Raw genomic sequence first — 19,870 nt, forward strand, 5'->3', positions numbered from 1 at the left:
TTCAGACGTCTTGGGAGTGTGACCCCTTAAAGCCAACTCTTAAAATTAATTTTTCTATCTAAAAAGTAGCCGAGATGGTAAAAGTGCTGCTTTTATTTTCTTTTTTTAATACAACCATAATTAACTCAATTCTTGCTTTCACTCTACACAGCATTTCCAGTAAGTAAAACCCAAGCTCTCTTTTGCCCTGACTCATTTCCCCACGTGTAGAAGCACCGCAAAATAATCATTAAATAAAAAACCCCTCAATCTTTGCTAGCAGGCTGTTGCTGCAAGCCTTGCTCCATGGTATCCCTTCTGTACGTGTTGTGTCTGGGCTCCACCAGCCTCGGGAGCTGTTAATCTTCCTGGTGTTTTCTTCCCTGAGGCAAATGAGACACAGATGTTCCCATCTGGAAACTCTGCTCCCGCCACCGTCGTTCTGCTCCGAGTCAGAGGCTTTGGAGAGCAGTGCAGCAGGCTGAGACTTTGAAGAACTAATTTTTTTGCCATGATTGTGATAATTGCCCGTTTGATATCTGTAACTGCTTTCATTTTTCATTCCGAGTGCTTCGGCCCAAGGAGTAAATAGTGTGGAGGAGGAAATATTTCTTAATATTGTTCTGGGAGTGGGTGATTTAAAAAAAAAAAAAGTCTTGATTCCATAATCTTAAATGGAACAAGGAATTAATGAAAAATTACCAAAATATCTAGCAGTAACTAAGCAAGTGAATTAGTGAGCAGCTCTGGCTTTGCTGAATGAGTGCCCTGTCCCAGGTTATAAACCAGCCAAAGGGATGGTTTGGGGAGGCTGCATCACTCCCCTCAATCCCCAAAACTGCAATGCAGGCCTTGGTTTCCAGGAAAGTATTCTCCTGGGCTATATTCCAGGACTGTATGCCTCCCTCCAGGGTGGCTGTCTCCAGTGATGGCAGAGCAATCAGCTGGTGAGGATGAGGAGGGCTCCGTGCCCCAGGGCACCACAGGCTGTCTGGCAGAGCTCACAGCATCCCTTTGAGACAGTGATGAACAAAAGCTGCTGCCAGGGATGTCAGGGATGAACTTGGGACTCCAAAATTTGTTTATTGGGATAGAAGGGGTGTGAGAAGGGAATGCTGTGATGTGGTGGCTACAGCAGCAACAGCTCCTGGGTGGAAATGGCTGTCAGGGTCATTATTGCCTGCCTCCTTCATGGAGAAGAGAGCAGGAGATTGGGAATTACCACAACAGGGTGTTTGTGTTCTTGCAGAAGAGAGATGACCAGAATTTGAGTCCTGATGTACAACAGCTCTGGGGCGTGTTGGATGTGATGGTTTGTGGGGTGAATCCCGCAGCCAGGGTTCGGTCCTGGCCCGAGTCCGTGGCCCCAGAGGACAGCAGAGTGCAGGAGGCAGGAATGCCATGGGAATGCAGCAGGGTTGTGCTGCTGGGTCTGGCATGGCCATGGCACGGGCAGAGCTGCAGCTGCAGCCGCTTGTCTGGCTGGGAACTGCTCCGAAATCCAACCTGTGCTACCGCTGAGCTCGTAGAGCCAGGCACATTAATAGGATTTTATAGAAATCACTGAAGGGCAAGACGGATAAAGATCTGCAGTCTGCCTTCAGGAATAAATTATTAATCTTATTTCCCTTATTAACTGCTTTCTGGACTGCTTGTGAACGATAACATACTTTGCTCTTTCAAGTTCTTCTATCTGAGTTTCACATTGAATTGAGATTTGAAGTGAAACAGCTGTGTGTGGGAGAGGACTAGATGGCAATGGAGATACACGCGTTTATTTTTGATTTATAAAATGCCTATCCCAGGCTCAGCAGCTCCCTCCTGTGTGATGCAAGGCTCTCCTGAGAGGTGCCGAGCCCTCTCCACTCCCACAGCATCTTACAGCTCAGGAGCCTGGATGTGCCATAAAACTGAGCTAAACACGGTAAAAATAGGCTAATCACGTGGAGTGGAGGAAATATCTGTACAGTGACATGAGTTACCCACGGCCACTGATGCTATAGGAGCATCTTGGCCAGCTCCATGGCATGGAGGGAGGAGGATGGAGAGGGACCTCGTGTGACCAGCCCTTGCTGGTTGTGTGCTGTGGTCATGCCACATGCAGTGTCCCCCAGTGCTGGTTGTAAATCACCCTTTGTTGACTCCGGCAAAGAAACCACCCCACAAGCAAATAGATGTCAATATTTGTAGAGAGAAGTCGACTACAGACCTCCCAGTGTCTCACTCTCCTCCAAATTGGGACAGACCCAGCCATCCTTTTTTTCTGGAAGCTGCTGTATTGGCTGCTTTGTTCCTGATGCTTATCTTCAGTCTTCCCCCTCCATTGCTTTTTGATGCAGCAATGCTGCAAAAAGATAAAATATTACTTTTCTCTTGACGATGTGATTTGAGTTTGAGCTTGGGGGAAGCTGTCTGGAAGCAGGTGAGGGAGGGAATTGCAGTAGAGAAGCAGTAAATGGCATCTTCTGGAAGGCTGAGTAATGATGCTCTTGCTTTGCATGTAGATCACCTCTCATCTGCATGCCTTGAAGAACTGCAAAGGTGCTCTACAGATGGCTTAGAGCCATCAAGGGGAGGGAAAGGCAACCTTGGAGCGGAGGAAAGATGTTAATAAAATTTAAATGTAATTCTTCCCATTTCTCAGTTCCTAAATGTGAAAAATATTAGCTTGGTGGAGACTGAAAACAGATGGTGAGCAGTTGGAGCAGATAAGCATGTTATTCAAAATAAACATTCGCCAAAGCTGGGGAGGTGGCGAACCATATTTCATTTCACCCTATTTACATTATCAGGTCAGGTTACACTGCTGTGCCTCTCGTCTGCATTCAGACGATCAACAGGGACCCTGTGACGAGCCAACTGCAGCACGTACCCCTTGCTGGGGACAGCAGGGCTGGGCTCCATGTCCCTGGCCTGCTCCAGCATGAGACATGGAGCTGCTCACAGAGTTACAGAGCAGGTTGGGTCACAGGGGGCTGGCCAAGGTCTGTCCTTCCTTCGTCTCCCCCTTTCCAATGGCCTCTCCATCCGTTCAGCCAAGTTTGGCATTGCTTGGTCTGAAACCAGGGACTCTGATCCGTGGAAATGGTGGGGTAAGTTCCAAGGGCTGTTTTTAGGAAGGGGTCATTTTGCTGACTTGTTTGTGATCTATAATTCGTGCCTCTAGCCCAAGTGCTCACCTGAGGTGTCAGGGCCAATGGAAAGAGAGGCATGGCTGATCTTCCTTGCTTTGAGGGATGTTTTGGGATGGGCTGGATCACCTTTGAGGTGTCTATTTGTCACTGGCTCTGGAATAAGCTTAGACCTGGCTCATGAGTGGCCAAAGAATTTCTCCTGCTGGACCTGATCTTGTCTGTTGTTACTAGGACAGTTCTCCAGTCCCTTCCTCTCAAAAGGCAGTATGAATTTGGGGCTTTTAACTTTTCAGGGTAAGGAGAAGCTTTTTAAGTTATGAATGTGTTCTGCCTGTTCCAGATGAAAGTTGAAAACATCTGCTTTGATTAAACCTTTCTGCCTGAAATCATTACATGCTTTCCCTCCTGAGACTGAATCACTGGGCAAACCCTTGTACATACCTTTTACTCAAAAAATACCTTTGTTAATTTACAGGTTTGCAGTGTAACCACTTAGTGCTAAAAGCTTTGTTGTCAAGGTCTGATTTTAGCCTGTTCTCTGTCCTGCAAACTGCCAAAGGGAAAAGCAAGCCCTTACCTGGGCATAGCTGCTGGTGTTGCAGGGCTATCTTGTGTTTCATGTGGTTTTCTCTTGTTTCTTCCAAGATATTTTATGGTTTGACTTCTGCAGAAAGCTATAGAGCTCAAGTCTGGCACGTGGGTTGGTGAGACACGGTTTGGACTGTTTGCAGTTTATTTACAAATGAGAGCTCCAAAATCACTCCCAGGGCAGGCAGGTTCATCCTTCCTCCTTAACCCTCGTGCCATGGAATCAAGGGGAATCCTACCCTGCACCAGGAATGGCTTGAAGATATCACTCAGGGAGGTGACAGGATGAAATTGTGCCTGTGCAGACACTACAGTGTAAAATCATGTACAGCATCCCCATTTTCTGCTCTGTAGCAGTGACTCTTCTTCTCTTCCCTTGGTCTCAGCAAATCCGTGGCTCTGCCAGGGAATCTGGATCAAGGCTTTCTCTTGAGCAGAGTGGGGCACCTCCTGATGCTGCCTTGAATTATATTTTGAACTTTGGGAAGAGGATGAGGAGGAGACCATTTGTGTCTGTCTGCCTCACTGTCACTCTTCTCCGGTTCCTAATCTTGCTTTTTTGGGGAAGGTAACATCCAGTTCTCCTCATGCACTGTTTTTATTCCTTTTTCATCACTTAGTTTATTCTCCAATTGCCAAAGGAGTTTAAGGGCTAACTTAAATTCCAGTGTACTTGAGGTACTCCCCATCTTGTTGCTGGTTTTTTTTGTTCTGCCTTTTCCATTTTCTCAAGCCCACAGGCATGAAGAGATTAATAAAGCAGCTCCTTTATACAGTTTTTATTGCAAGTAAATGCTGAGGCTACCTGTCACAGCAACACTCTTTGTACTAAACAACATAGGTGGAAGAATTCTTTAAAGAAAATAAATAGGATAAGATCTGTCTGGAGTTGGTGTTGAAACTGCCCTCTCTGAAATGTGCTGTGGTGTTGGAGAGCTGGGAACGCAGGAGTGGGACCTCTCTGAGGATCAGTTGAGACCCCAGATTTTCTCTTGGCGCCTTGTCCCGCTGCCTCACTTTGCTCTTTCTCCTCTGCAGAAAGGAAAATCATCAGCTGCACTTAATCCTGACATATGTTCCTTTTTAATTTGTTACGCCAGGATGGGAACTGGAGCAGCGAAGGAAATCTGGTGCACACCGGCCGCCAGAGCGGAGGCAGATCAACCCAGGCCTTGCAGCCTGTCAGGGAGGGAGGGCTCCAGGTGTACTCACAGCTCTGGCACTTTCTGCTCTCTTGCACACCTGGGCCCCTTAAATGGGACACAGGAATATGTAGGGCAGGAGCACAGGCTGCTCTGTGGCTGCAGCTGCCGTGCCCAGCCGGCAGCGCCAGCGGCTGAGAGCTGCAGCTCAGCGCTGCCAAATCGGCGCTGCACAGCCGAGGAGGGGCAGCTCCTGCATGGAGCCAAGGCTGAAACAGCATCTCCTTGGGTTTTGTTCTCCCTGAGTCACCTCCCCATGTGTGTCAGAGGCCAGCTCTCCCAGCCAGGTGTCCCCGTTGCTGCTGCCTCTTTCCCTGGCAGGTCCTGGTGCACAGCTCCACGTGTCACTGCAAAGTTTGGACATTTGGCAGCCTGGCACAAAGTGTTGTGCCATAAACACGTCTGGCCTGCTCCTGGAGGCACTGCTTGAGAATTAACAACTGCATTTGTGTCTCTAATCTAGGTAAGGTTTGGAAGGAGGAGTTTTTGAAGGAAAACAGGGCAATGTTTCCAGTTTGGGCAGGTATCTTGCTCTGGTGCTTGGAGCATTCAGTCATTGACAGCATTTATTCTTGATAGAGTATCACCCAAAATCTGTGATGGCATTTGACTCTTTAGGTGAGTGACACAGCTGAGTGACTTGCCCACATTTTGAGGTGCATCTCTGCATCCTCCCTGTGCATCTGGAGGCAGCGCTGAAAAGCTGCTCTTGGAGAGCCAGTAAATATTTCCCAGTGGTGGAAGTGAAAGAATGAGAGCAGGAAGGCAGCCTTTCTCCAGGGAGCAGCTCACCGGCTCAGTTTTAGCCCCAGGTCAGCTCAAGGCTAACTCAAGCCCTTGGTCACAGCCTGGTTTGCTCAGATGATTCTCATTAAATGGACATGTTTAGGCTAAAAATGAAGAGCTGCAGAAAGATGGTTTTTATCTGCATTTATAGATGCCCCAGGTCATTAGCAGGAAGCTTTTAAATTTAACAATCCTGTTTGCTTCTTGTCTTTTGGAGTGGGCTTGGAAAGGAAGGTGTTGGCTTCTTGTGGGCTTCAGTTTTGGTGTCTCACACAGTAGCTGGTTTTATTTTGGGGTTATAAATTCTATGCAAAATTTATCTCCCTCCCTGTAAATTAACCAAATTAGTTCTGCTTTCTTAATGTGCCCTAGGAACATTTTAGGAAGGAATAGGAGAAAACTTAAGGATTTTGTGCTCTCCAGAGTATGGCAATATCAGGTTGGTATACACCTGGGAAAGGGGGTTTCATGGGAAGAGGAGGCAGGTGGGTGACAGTGAGTCCCTGGATGGTCATCAGGCAGCTGCCACTGAGTGCTGGAGAGGCACAATTAGTGCTGTTTTGATAGAAAAATTTGGGTCATTTAGCAGCGTGTCCCTTCCATGCCTGGGTGAGGGAACTCAGACCTTTTGTGGTAGAAATACCCCTGACTTTGTGTACAGAATCTCACTGGTTTGCTGCATTTATTTAGAGGAAAGAAAGTCAAGGGTGTTTCCCTGCTCTTGCTGATTAGCTCACCTGCTGGAATAGGTGCCTACATGTCATGATGTATGCCTACATAAATGATGTCATGTTGGTACATCAGTGCATGGTTATTCATCTGAATATCATATTCATGCATGGTAATGACAGGGAGAGTCTGCACATCAGGGTTCAATTGTATGGAAGCTGGACCACATGTACAGTAGTTTGCAATATGGGATTAATGTAGTTATTATATGTTAAAATTAATAGTAGTGGCTTTGATATCTCCCCACTTCATGAAAGCAAAGCATAGAAATTTTTCATTTTCTTGAAAGCAGGCTTAGATAAATGAAGACACAGATGTTCTGGGATGTGGATTTTGTAGTGGTTCCAACCCAAGTTATTCCACCTGTACTGACAGGGCAGGAAAATATGCATTTTCAGTGTGTATCATCCCTGCTCCCCCTTCCTGCAAACAGCAGAAAGAAATGCTGGGATAACGAAGTTCATTTGTTACCTCGCTGGCATTGCCCATGACTTGCCATAAGGAAAATAAATAAGGCAGCTTGGTGGCAGAGCAGGTGCTGGGGCTGACAGAGCAGATCCCAGGCAGCAACACCAGGGCTCAGGTGCCAGTTTGTGTTTTCTCTGCTCTCGAAAGCAGCTTTTTTGTTGTTGGGAGTCGAGAAGTAGCGGGTTTGGGTTGTATTTCAGTGCAGAATTTTGCCACCTATTCAGTGCTCCATGGGAATGCATCATTTAATCGCTTTGCCTGGGCTCAAAAGCTGAGTTTCTTGCAGCTGACAGATATTGGTAAGAACTGTGGATAACAGATTAGATGGTAATGGTACCAAGCCCAGCTTACATCACTGGAGAGGTGGGAGTTGAGTGGAGCTCCCTCACAGCCTGAGCTGGGGTGCAGCTGGACGTGCTGGGGACCCAGCCGTGTTCCTGGGTGGGACAAGCTGCTCACATCTCATTTGTGAGTTAATTGAGTGAGGGGAGGGGCAGCTTGAAGAGCAGGGAGTGGGGACCATCATCTCAGAGAGGTGATTTCTTTGGGGTCATGGCCACTGGGGATGCTGGCAGTGCAATACAGAGCACCCCTGGAATGGGACTGGCTCCCATGGGAGCTGTGCTTTGGAGATCCTTAGGCTGTGTCTGCTGCGTTGTCTGCATTTTCAAAACCAAAAATACCCCACTCAAAAAAAAAAATCCCCCTATTATATTGTCTTGTGAAGCTGATCCCAGCCACTGGAGCTGGGAGTGTGGTCACACTGTTCCCCTGAGCTGGGAAAGGAAGCTGCAGTTTGAGCTGGTGATAGATTAGACACTAGAGATTGCACACGGGAGAGGTGTGTGGGTAGCTGATATCAGCTGATCTCTACAACCCCAGGCCCACCCCAGTCACTGCTGGCACAGCCCAAGCCCAGATCACTTGTTGCATGGCTCCCAGAGGCTGTGACTCCTCTGGAAAGGCTCAGCGAGGTGTGTGTGGGCACATCTGGGGACTATCAGAGAGATCTTCAACAGGAGCAAAGCAAACGGACAGAAACACTTTGAACAGCATCTTTGGGCATGAGGGGTGAGGAGATGGAGTCAGAGGGCTGGGATGGTGAGCACAGAGCTGGGATGGTGAGCACAGAGCTGGGATGGTGAGCACAGACACCACGGACACGACCCCGGGTGCCTGTCCCCAGCTCGGGCCCTCCAGAGCAGCGTGCGAGCCTTGCGTGACTTCCCCCGGCTCTTATCTTCACCCTTGCAACTGTTCCTGGCGTGCTGGGCGGGGAGATGCGTGTCAGTGAGTGTCACTAAGCCTTGCCACCTTCTCTTGGTACAGTTGCTGGTGAGAAGAGGGTGCCAGTGATGCCCGGATCGCCCGTGGAAGTGAAGATCCAGTCCAGGTCCTCTCCTCCCAACATGCCGCCGCTGCCCCCCGTCAACGCCGGCGGCCCCCGGCCCGTGTCCTTCACCCCGACCGCACGTAAGAGCCCAGAGTGGTGCCTGTCCTGGGACCAGCCCCAGCCAGGAGGGCAGGCTGTGCTCACAGAGCTCCCCAGCACGTCTCAGCCATCAGCCAGGGCACGGCAGGGGATGCTGCCTGGGAGGGAGGGGCACCGGGGCTTTCCTGCGCTTCTGTAGTGCCTGCAGGACATAAAACAGGGGGGTGCAATCCCCCTTGGCCCCCCTGCCTGCTCCTGCCTTGCGCCTGGTGCTCCCTGGAGTCTTTCTCTTTGCAGGTGCAGCCTTGATTTCCACCATAAACTCCTTAAGAAATTGAATCTTTTATCAAGTCAGCTTCAGGCAAGCCAAGAGCTGGGCTTTCCTCTTTATCTTTTGGAGGAGTTAATTCCCACTCTGCTGTATCTCACTTTGCAGACAGCATTCCTGCAGCTGAGATTAGAAAGTTTTTCTCTTTTTTAATTTCCCAGCATTGAAAATTCCTTGCTGTCCATCCAGATTCTATTTTCTCCATCTTCTCTTTATAATCTTTCCTATTAAGGCACAGTCAGTCCTGATCCTGCCCAGCTGTAGCACAGCTTTGCACCCACTTCTAGCTGAGAGTTGCTTAGAGGTGACACCATGGATGGAAAGGACCTTCAGCCTTCTCTTACAGCCTACAGAGGGTCTTTTTTTTTCCTCCTTTAGCCAACATTTAAGCCATTTAATGTCCTTTTAAACGCATTGTTCCAGAGCAAAGCTGCTTTACTTTGTTGGGCATAGAGTTATCTGACCCCCACACATGACATGCACATATTTTCCATGCTCTCCTCACCCCTTTTCCCTGCACAGAGCGTTCCCTGGCTGCCTGTGCCTTGCTGTGCTGTCCATGACGGTGTCTGGGCTGTCTCAGAGTTCTGTGCTGGCAGTGGGCTTTGGAGATTTGCAGCCCAGCCTCCTGGAGGACACACTGTGATGTGCTGTGTGGTGCTGGCAGCAGCACTAATCACCGGGTTATCCCTCCAGACACATTGTCCCCATCTTGATGTGCTCAGGCGTTTTTAATGGCTCTCCTTTTGCTCAGACAGAAAAAGACCATTAGCAAAGTGACAGAAATTAATTTTTCCAATGAGGATGCTTGGCATGCTGTTGAGGGCCAAGAAGCCTGAATCTGCTGATTGCAGATGACTTAATTGCCTCTTTCCAAGATAGATGAGAGATGCGACCTGTGGTGAAGTTCCTTCTTGCTTTTTCATTTCTCAGTTGCACCAGAGGGTCTTGGTCACTCAGTGGGGGTGTGACCTGCCCTGTCAAAGCCCATGGCTTGGGCAGGTGGGGTGGAGCAGTTGGAACAGAGTCATGCCTGCCTATGGATCACTAACACAGGGTTGGAGAAGCAGCAAAACCTTTGACTGTGTAGGACCTAAGGCAGAATTAAAGAGTAGCCTTAGGTGGGGACTTTGTTCCCAGGAATTTTATCATCCTGCTGCCCCCAGACCAGCAATCCCCCCGGTCTTGGTGCACTGCCTCGCTTGGTGCAGCGCTGTGCTCTCACCTGGTGCTGAGGTGCCAGCCTGGCTGTGTGGTGTGGTGGAGCAGACCCTGGTGATGTGCAGGATCAGAGAGCTGCCAGCTGCCCTGCAGTGGGCCCTGGGCAGAGGGTCAGGAGGGTGAGCCCCAAACGCAGAGCGCACTTACAGGGCCATGTCTGACACAGCCCCGACCCTGCTCTGCTCCGTGGCATCCCCCTGTCCATCCTCTGCCCCCTCCTTGGCAGCCTCTCCTGAGGGTCCCCCACAGCCCCAGGAGTGTCTCTCAGCCCCTCTTTCTCCTGAGGTATAAATAGAGCCCCTTGCTCTCCTCAGACTTTCATCTGAAAGACTAAGAGGAAGTGAAACAGAGAAGGGGGAAAGCGCCTCAGTTGTGGCCGCAGCAGAGCACGGAGCTGCACAGCCTTGAGTGGAGCTTCTCTTGGCAGCCTCACCCTATTTATAACCCTTTCATAGCGAAGTAAAGGCCTTCATGAGTAATTACATGAAAGGCCTTGCCTTTCACACAGCTCTGGTGTACTCTGTGGAGCTGTACCTGTGGGTACATCCTGATGTCCCTGTTGCTTTGCTGCTTTGGGGGTGTGAACAGGAGTTTTTCAGGTTGCTTTGCTCCATAACAAAAGGCATGAGCTCACATTGCCTTTGTACCTCTATCCTCTCAGTGCTGGCCTTCACCTTTATCTCTTCATCTGTCAGTGAGGGCTGTCACCCCTTGGTTAGCAGGAACCACCCCTGATGTTCTCTGTGGCCTTATCTTTCCTTGCATCTTAACTGACTCTGGTTAAGTTTCCCTCCTGTGCTCACCACCAAGGTCCAGGTGTGTGGAGCCTTTCCAGCCTCCAACCCTGGCATGCCCCAGAGTGGTTCAACTGTTCAAGTACCTCCTGTCTTCTCTGAAAAACCCCTCACTGGGTTCATCAGGATTTGGTATGATCCTCGTAAAGCTGTAGCAGGAATTTTGGCATCTTTTCTTGCAAGTCTCTGCTCCTCCCACAGGCAAGGGACAGCTCTGCCAGGTGGTTTCAGGGCTTCTCTAAACACCATCCCTTGACATGATTTTTATGCCTTGTGGCCCTCTTGTCAGCACTTAAATCCATAAGGGATTCAGGGCTGGGTTTTTAAGGATAAACGCAGTGGATCAGCTATGACTCTATTTCCAGTGATGTGCTTTTCACTCTGAAATTCAGGGTTTATACAGAGTTGAGGCCCCAGTGCACAGCTGCTCGTCAGACAGGGCTCAACATTGTGCAACCACAGTGTGGGGATGTCAACAATTTATCCTAATCCCTTGCCGAGTTCCCAAACTTCCAGCCCTTCAGTCTGTTTCGACATGCTCACCACTTACAGGAGGCAAAGCTGCAGATGGGACCAGGGTGGAAAAAACAACTGTGTTTGCGAAACTCCCTGTAAATCCCCAGGGAGGGATGGCAGGCGCAGGGCAGGCTCTGCCGGCCCTCCTCGGCCGAGGTGGAGCCACCTGAGCTGCCCCTGAGCAGCAGCAGCCTCCTGGCTGGGGCATGGATCCACTTGAGCAGCAGAGCACAGGGATGTGTTCGTCTGGTGCTCAGCACGGCTTCTGTCTCCCCTCTGCAGTGCCCAACGGGATAAACCATTCCCCCCCGACACTGAACGGGGCCCCATCCCCACCCCAGAGGTTCAGCAATGGCCCTTCCTCGTCCTCCTCCTCCTCGCTGACCAACCAGCAGCTCCCAGCCACGTGTGGAGCCCGGCAGCTCAGCAAGCTGAAGCGCTTCCTCACCACCCTGCAGCAGTTTGGGAATGACATCTCACCGGAGATCGGGGAGAAGGTCCGCACCCTGGTGCTGGCGCTCGTGGTGAGTCCTGCACCCTCCCGGGCTCCTGGCTTTTCACAGGTCCTGGCACATGAGGTTGTCTGTTTGCATCTTTGCTGAGGAAAGATGTTTGTGCTTCCTGAGAAACTCAGTGATTTCTTTTCTCTTGCCTTTGTTATGTTTCAAAGAGCTGCTGGTCCAGTGGCTTAGGCATGAGCTTGTGTGCAGCTAAACTTAAGGAAACCTGGAAGGAATTGGACAAAGCTTTTCTGTAAATCATAGAATCACAGAATGGTTTGATTTGGGACCTTAAAGATCATCTCATTCCTAATCCCTGCTATGAGAACACCCTTCAAACCCAAATGAACTGGTCTTGCTGCAGAATTGTATCCAGTGTTTGCATTTATACAGAATAACTGGGAGAAATGCTGTCCAGTGCATTAGACATGATACTCCACATGCTTTACAAAGGCATGGAGTGACAGGGAAGAGGGAATTGCCTTAAACTGAAAAAGAGGAGGTTTGGATTGCATATTGGGAAGGAATTGTTCCCTGTGAGGGTGTGAGGCCCTGGCACAGGGTGCCCAGGACAGCTGTGGCTGCCCCTGGATCCCTGGCAGTGCCCAAGGCCAGGCTGGACAGGGCTTGGGACAGTGGAAGGTGTCCCTGCTCATGGCAGGGGTGGAATGAGGTGGCCTTTCCAAACCATTCTGTGACGTTGTCCTGAGGCCCTGGAGCCCTGGGCAGCTGTGGTTCCATGGGGCACGCAGTGGGGCTCCTGCACTGATCTCTGCTTTTTGGTACATCTCCTTTAGAGGCTCAGCAGGCACTGAAGGGAGCTGGACTGCAGCAGCCTGGAGCATTTCTGCTTCCGAGGTTGGCAGCAAACCTGAGTCTGTCCATGTCCTGAGGGTCACTGCCAGAGCTTAAGCACTGGATGTAAAATGCTGCTGCTGCATTTATGTAGCATGTTTAGTTCCATGTATGTAGGATAGTACCTTAGCCTACCTTAGCATGTTTAGGGAGGGAAGGAGAAGCTGTCCACGTCCCTTCGGCTGTTGTTCTCACCCCAGATTGTGCTTATTGCTTTAGGGCTGAGTTTTGTGTATGCAGATTATCAAATGCTGCTGTCCCAGGGCTTCCCCAGTCTGAGCAGCCCTGGAGGAGACAGGGCTGGACCAGGAGAGGACCACGGTGAACAGAAGACTCCGTGGATAGGTTAGATGAGGAGAACTGAAAGGGAGGAAGGGGAGGAAGGTGTGCAGTTCTGAGCAGCTGGGATTGAGATCTGACCCTCCACAGCCTGCCCCAGCATGCAGTAGATGCCAGCTGGGTCCTGCTGCCCTGGAGTCATCCTCTGCCTCCCACCCTGGAGCTGGGAGGGTGCTGAGCCAGGCAGCTCCCGCCCCTCTTCTAGTGCAGCATTCCTGCTCCGCTGGCCTGAGCCTTGCTGGCTGCATCCAGCAGGATCCAATGCAAACACTGTCAGTCCTGGAGCGGCAGATGCTGTCTCCCTCCCAGTTCTGTTCATTTGGAGCCATTTCCCACATGTCTAAAAATAAGAACAAATTGCCATTTCACTTCTTAATTTCTTTTCTCAGAACTCGACGGTGACAATCGAGGAATTTCACTGCAAGCTGCAAGAGGCGACCAACTTCCCCCTGCGGCCGTTTGTGATCCCCTTCCTGAAGGTGACAGAGAGCTGCTGGGGCGTGCTGACACTCCGTGTGCCTGCCTGTGTCTCTTGGCACTGTGACACTGCTGGGAAAGCTCTCCCTGCAAGCACCACAGCGATTCTGCTGGAGCCCAAGACAGACTGCACAGAGCACAGCGCTGGCCGTGTGGGACTGGCTGACGTGCTGTGTGCCACATATGTCTGCTTGTGTGCTGGGGATAAAGGAGGCAAACCAAGCTCCATGTGGCAGCTTCTGAGCCTGTAATCCTATTTGCAAATGTTCAGATCTAGAATGTTTGAAGTGCTGGCACACGGAGTCTGTCTGGGATGGTTAAATCACAGAATCGCAGAATGGGTTGGAAGGGACCTTAAAGCCCATCTCATTCCAGCCCCTGCCATGATCAGGGACACTTTCCACTAGACCAGGTTGCTCCAAGCTCTGTCCAACCTGGCCTTGAGTATTTCCAGGGATGGGGATTCCACAACATCTCTGGGTAACTAGATGCTAGAAGCACACAGTGCTTCCTGTAACACTTGGATTTTGAATCCACCAACATTAGGCTCCTGGGAAAACACAGGTAAATCTGACAGTGCAGACACCAGGAGCTGGAGGATCCTGAGTGAGGGCCACAGGTGTTACTGAGGTATTCATGAAGACCAAACCTTTTGGAACAGCTGTAATCCAGCCCTGTGCTTGCCTTCCAGGCCAACCTCCCTCTGCTGCAGCGGGAGCTGCTGCACTGTGCCCGCGCTGCCAAGCAAACGCCCTCCCAGTACCTGGCACAGCACGAGCACATCCTGCTCAACACCAACACCACGTCTCCCTCTGACTCCTCCGAGCTGCTCATCGAGGTCAACGGCAATGGCAAGAGGCACAGTCCAGACAGGTGAAAAACAGCTTCTGTCACTGCTCGGTTGTTGAAGTCGTGACTTTTTTTTTATCTTTGCTGCTGACAAAGCTTTAAGCAGCATCCAGGATCTTATCACTGCCAGCAGCTACTCTGGCTGTTCTGAGAGTCCAATGACTGCTCCTAGTGCACTGTGAATCCAGGCTGGGTTCCCCTTTCAGGCAGGTTCTGTCCCCAGAGGCACTTTAGGGACTGAAAAACCCCAGCCAGAGAGCTGAGCAGTTTCCCACCCCCAAGGCAATGAACGGAGGCATTGGCAGGGCTGGGAAGGATGCGCTTCATTTTCACCACGTTTTATTCCAAGATAAAAGTTGTTATGCAATTATGTGGAGCACGCCTCAAATTTATAAAAACTGTGAAATTTTAATTTGGTCATGCTCAGAGAGATGAATCACAGCACTCAGGCATCCTGAACCCTTTTCTTTGACGGGGTCACTTTGTGCATCGCCTCACAAATTGAGCGCATTTGTTTGAGCTCTCTGCATTTAGCCCGTGGTAAAATCATTGCTGCCCAAACCCTGCTGATTCCAAATCTGCATCTTTCTGAGTACATTTATGGGATGCTAAGGAATGCCTGTCTCTGCTGGTGTGATTGCAGGAGGGAAGACAGCAGCTTTGAGAGGGAGTCGCTGCCGACAGAGCCTCCAGCCAAGAGGGTTTGCACCATCAGCCCCGCGCCCCGGCACAGCCCTGCCCTCACCATCCCCCTGATGAACCCCAGCGGGCAGTTCCACCCCACCCCGCCGCCCCTTCAGCACTACACCTTGGAAGATATTGCCACCTCCCACCTCTACAGGGACCCCAGCAAGATGCTGGAGCACAGAGAGATCCGGGACAGGCACGGCGGGCTTGGTGAGAGCCTGGAGGGTTCCTCATTGAGCTTTGGTGTTGGTCTCTGCTTGGCCACTCGTACCCAAAGATGTGTGATGCTGGGCATGTCCTCACAGCTGAGTCTTTGCAGGGAGTTCAGAGGAAACGGCTCCCCATGGGGAGTTACAAACAGGAAGGTTGAGAGTTTGTATTTCCCTGTGTGAAGGCTGGAGTCACTGAGGGTGGGGAGGAAGGACTTGGTGTGTGAGCCAGCCCAGGAGGCAGGATGAGAGGACAGGGAAATAGAAATTAACTTTTCCAAGATCTGCAAAGCAGGAGAGCAGAGATTGACCCCCTGCCCTGTTTCTCCAATCTCCAAGGGATGTGTGGGAGGTGCATGATGTGTTTCCAGCACAACAGCCTGAATCACAGGCTTTGAGCTGCTGTGAGTTTATAACAGGAGAACCAGCTCCACAAGCAGGTCAGAGCTGGAGCCACAAGTGGATTGTTGCACTTCCCAGACAGTGAAGCAGACAGGGATAAAAAAGGACCAGCATGGAATTACCCCTGTAGAGCTGCCACCTGGAGATGTGTTTTAAAATCCCAGCTATGTGGAGCTGGAAATAAAGCTCTTTGTTCTTGATTTGGGACTGCTTCTCTCTGCACTGGTCCATCTAATCCCTCTGTGGCTGTGGCTTGTTGCAGGATTGAATGGAGGCTACCAGGACGAGCTGGTGGATCACCGCCTGACAGAGAGGGAGTGGGCGGATGAGTGGAAGCATCTCGATCACGTAAGGGATGGCAGGGGCTGTGGGAAGCTCTGTGGGAAGCAGCAGCCCAGAGTTCCAGCTGCTCAATGGGTGATTTCCTTCTTGATACCATACCCAGGCTCTCCTGGTGGCTGGTGGAGGAACAAGCCACCACAAGCAGGTGGATGGTGGAGAGGGCTGAGAGGAGCTGTCGCACTTTCCTGGCAGGTTTCCTTTGCCCATGGACAGTGGAAACTAAAATTGGTGTGGATGGGAGCTGGGAGCTTCTCCTGCAGAGCATGGCCAGCTGCTGATGTGGCTGGCTGAGCAACCAAACCCAGCCTTATCCCCACTGGGATCTTTTCTGCCCCAGCCCTGACCAGCACAAGTGCACAGATGTGCTAAGTGCAGCTCAGACTTACAAAATGAGTCAGTCTATCATTAGTGTATTTTAAGGCTTTTTTTCCCTGAGGTGCCAGCCTTTTATGGACCAAAAAGGGCATCAACAGCAAGACCTGATGCTTCTAGCAGATTTTATGCTGAGCTTTTTCCTTCTGAGCAAGGCAGCTCCTCCAGGCACTTCACTGCTGTTTCCCTCAAAGAGATGGGATTAAAATTCGGCTTTGATCATAAATGCAGAGAGACCTTATGGTCTAAAGCTAATGGGGTTTTTTTTGAGGGGATGGTGGTGGGGTGGAGCAGAGGCCTCGTAGCTGAATATTTGGAGTTGGGCTGTGACTGTAGAGCGCTGGCACCAGGGTCATAACCAATCCCACAGGAACGTGGTGGGGTTTTCCTCTCCACTTTAAGGAGCATGGTTGAGCTGCCTCTTGTGGTGACCCTACCTGGTGCTGTACCCTTGGGCACGGCACCGTCCCAAATCCTGGGAAACCGCCTCGCTCCCATCTCACCTGCCTGAGACAAAACCTGGCGTGACCCAGAGCCCTCCCCTCCGGCAGGCCCTGAACTGCATCATGGAGATGGTGGAGAAGACGCGGCGCTCCATGGCGGTGCTGCGGCGCTGCCAGGAGGCCGACAGGGAGGAGCTCAACTACTGGAAGCGGCGCTGCTCCGAGACGGCCGAGGCGCGCAAGGCGGGCGCGGAGCTGCTGAGCCGCCAGCACAGCCCCGCCAGCGCCGACTCTGCGGGCAGCGGTGAGCGGGCGGCGGGGCCGTGGGCCGGGCGTGGGATGAGGTTGGTGAAGCGCTGCTCGGGGGTTTCTCTGAGGGTTTGAAGAGAGGCACACGCCGAGCAGGTTTTGTTGGTGTCTCGTGCTGGGAGAGCCTCTCCCTTGTCATTGCTGGCCGAAGCTGATAAACCCGGGGGTGAAAAGGCAGAAGTGTTAGTCTCCACCACTCTCCCCTTCCAGTCCCTCTTGCCTGAAGGATTTTAAATGTCAAGGTCTATTTATTCTAAAAATACCAAAGGCTTTTGTAAGTGTAATAGCTACCTGTGTTACTAATTCTATTTTTGTATTGTGAGTCAACTTTATCAAAGCTGACTGGTTTCCCCCTCCAGTATGCAGGGGTTTGGCCCTATACAAAAAATAAGTCTAAAATGCTGATTTATTTCAATGTGATTCTGATTTCCATCCAAACAAACCCGCTGCAAATCAAGTTCTGGGGAAAAAACCCTCTGATTATTCAGTAATAAAAATGGATTTCTTCTAGCAAGAATAAATGTCAATTTGATGTATATTCTACTTGTTTGTATACAAAATGTAAAGTGAATCCTCCTGCAAGGAATCCAAGTGCCCCTGGCTCCAGTTGGCACAAAGCCTGAGGAGCAGTGGGGGTGTGTGGCAGCCTGGGGGGCACAGCCAACTTTTAGCCCTTCTATATTTAAGGATATCATGACAAATACACTTCCAGCCCCACATTGTTAAAGGTGATATACTTCAAAATTTCTATACAAATCTGGAACGCTGTTGTTTTCTCCCTCTGTGAGACGTAGGGATAATTTTCAAGCTCTGTTGCTCTTGTGAGGAGGTGCAGTTAAGCATCAAGCAGCATCTCCAGATGTTTCAGAGGACAGTTTGTCCATCGGTTCAAGCCTTTGAATTGCCCTGGGATTGGGAAATGCTGTGCTTAATGTAAACTGCTGGTCTACAGATTGATGCTCACAGCCCCTGGACAGTGCAGAAGTGGGATAACATACATTTATAAGCATTGCCTGTTGTTTTAGAGCACCAGGAGATAGGTTATACGGTGTCATAAATTATGCAAGGTGCTAATTAAACGTTGTAATTTGTCATCTGAGTGTTTGAAGGAAGGCTTTAACCATAGGAATCCTCTGCTTTGAGTTTTAGCTGGTCAATACTTCCCTGCCCCGCGATGTCCTGAGGTGCCACTGGGCATGTGAGCGGCAGCTGGGCAGGATGAGGCCTTGCCAACCTTTCCCTGTGTCCCTTACTCCAGCAGATTCCCTGCGGGAGTTCAGCAGCAGGTCGGGGACGGGCTACGTCACGGAGGAGATCTGGAAGAAAGCCGGTGAGTGTCTGCGGTGACCCGGCCGGGGACGCTGCGCGTCGCTCGGGTAAACACAGATGTGGATTTGCTGTGCAGAAACAGCAGGGGCCCAGCTGCAGGAACGCCCCAGGGCGTGCACATCTGGCTGCCAACATCCCACCGAGGCCTTTCTGAAGGGCTCTGCTCCTCCGTAGTGCCGCAGGGATCCCGTGGGACTGAGCCGGCCTCGCTGCTCCCGGGAGCGGTCGGGATGCGGGCGCTGGGAACACACGGCTGGAGCTGTTTCTCTGGGAGGCTCCCCTCGTTCCCAGGGTGGGTGGGTGAGGCTGCTCTTTCCTTCCAGAAGAAGCTGTGAACGAGGTGAAGCGCCAGGCCATGTCGGAGGTGCAGAAGGCGGTGGCGGAGGCGGAGCAGAAGGCGTTCGAGATGATCGCGTCGGAGCGGGCGCGCATGGAGCAGACCATCGCCGACGCCAAGCGCCAGGCCACCGAGGACGCCTTCCTCGTCATCAACGAGCAGGAGGAGTCCACAGAGGTGAGTGCCAGGGGCGGCTGGCAAGGGCTTTCCAAGGCTGCAGCTCCCCCCACCCCTTTTCACAGAGTCATAGATCACACAGTGGATTGGGTTGGAAGAGACCTCAAAGATCATCTCATTCCAAGCTCCTGTCATGGGCAGGGACACCTTCCACTAGGCCAGGGTGCTCCAAACTCCATCCAGTCTTCAACCTTTTCCTTTTAGAAATCTCTCTTCAATCAATAACTAAAGCAATGCACCAAAATCATCAAAAATCCTTTTTAGGTTTTGCTGGCAGGGAATCAGGCTGAGCAATGTGTGAACACGTGTGTGCAACCACCAGGCACCCTGAGCTGGACTCAGTGTAATCACCAGGGATTTTGTGGGATTGGAAGAGGTGTAGGGGCAAAAAGAAAAGGATGCTGGTGCATGCATTAGTTTAGCTCAGAAATTATGGTGGGGTACTTAATCTTTGCAGAAAAGAAATTGCTGTTTGTGGGCTTGAAAATAGAGCAGGGCAGAAGCTGGGCTGCAGGAAAAGCTCTTGCACATTCCTGGTGGTCTGTACCACACTTGCAGGGTGGAAAAGAGGGGATGGCTCTTGGTTTGTCACAGCCAGTGACATGTGCTGAACGGGTACCTCAGAGAACCTCTTTCCACTCTTCTATCATCACTTACCCTCCCTGTTGCTTAACAGGAAGTTCACTTGGTAGAGATTTTGGGCAAGGGGTATCACATGGCTCATTCCTGCCCTACCACATCCCATCCATGTGAGCTTTGCTCCATATTTTAATTTCTCTACACGTGCAAGAGCAGAGGGTTTGTGTCTGCTGAGCAGAAATCTGGTGGAACCATGCTGTCCTTGTCTGCTGGGATGTGGGGGCTGCAGGTCCATCCCCTCCTCTTGGTGGGTTTCAGCTCAACTGAGGCCTAGGAAGCGCAGCCAGAGCCATGGGATTATTGGGTGTCATTCCAGAGAAGGATGTCCATACTGCAATTCCCAGTGAAACTGCTGAGGGTTGAACACAGCAGTCACACGATGGGTGTGGGTGGAACTGCTCAGGAAGCCATGGAAGGAATGAGGCAA

The 19,870-nt window shown here is 51.0% G+C and overlaps 1 protein-coding gene across 7 annotated transcripts in view; it reads left to right on the top strand.

Annotated features, from left to right (window-relative positions):
- Positions 1–19,870, top strand: part of CBFA2T2 (CBFA2/RUNX1 partner transcriptional co-repressor 2) — a 58,054-nt gene that overhangs the window by 34,466 nt on the left and 3,718 nt on the right. For 4 of the 7 annotated variants that reach the window (XM_063404673.1, XM_063404678.1, XM_063404677.1 and 1 more), the window contains 9 exons: positions 8,216–8,359; positions 11,460–11,701; positions 13,261–13,350; positions 14,040–14,221; positions 14,841–15,094; positions 15,758–15,843; positions 16,761–16,956; positions 18,220–18,291; positions 18,614–18,804. In XM_063404673.1, coding sequence (XP_063260743.1) covers positions 8,216–8,359; positions 11,460–11,701; positions 13,261–13,350; positions 14,040–14,221; positions 14,841–15,094; positions 15,758–15,843; positions 16,761–16,956; positions 18,220–18,291; positions 18,614–18,804 — 1,457 coding nt within the window. The remainder of the gene's footprint in view (positions 1–8,215; positions 8,360–11,459; positions 11,702–13,260; positions 13,351–14,039; positions 14,222–14,840; positions 15,095–15,757; positions 15,844–16,760; positions 16,957–18,219; positions 18,292–18,613; positions 18,805–19,870) is intronic. The other 3 variants (XM_063404675.1, XM_063404674.1, XM_063404676.1) reach the window with 3 other exon arrangements.

The sequence above is a fragment of the Prinia subflava genome, chromosome 8, assembly GCF_021018805.1.
Source record: "Prinia subflava isolate CZ2003 ecotype Zambia chromosome 8, Cam_Psub_1.2, whole genome shotgun sequence".
NCBI classification, from domain to species: Eukaryota; Metazoa; Chordata; class Aves; order Passeriformes; family Cisticolidae; genus Prinia; species Prinia subflava.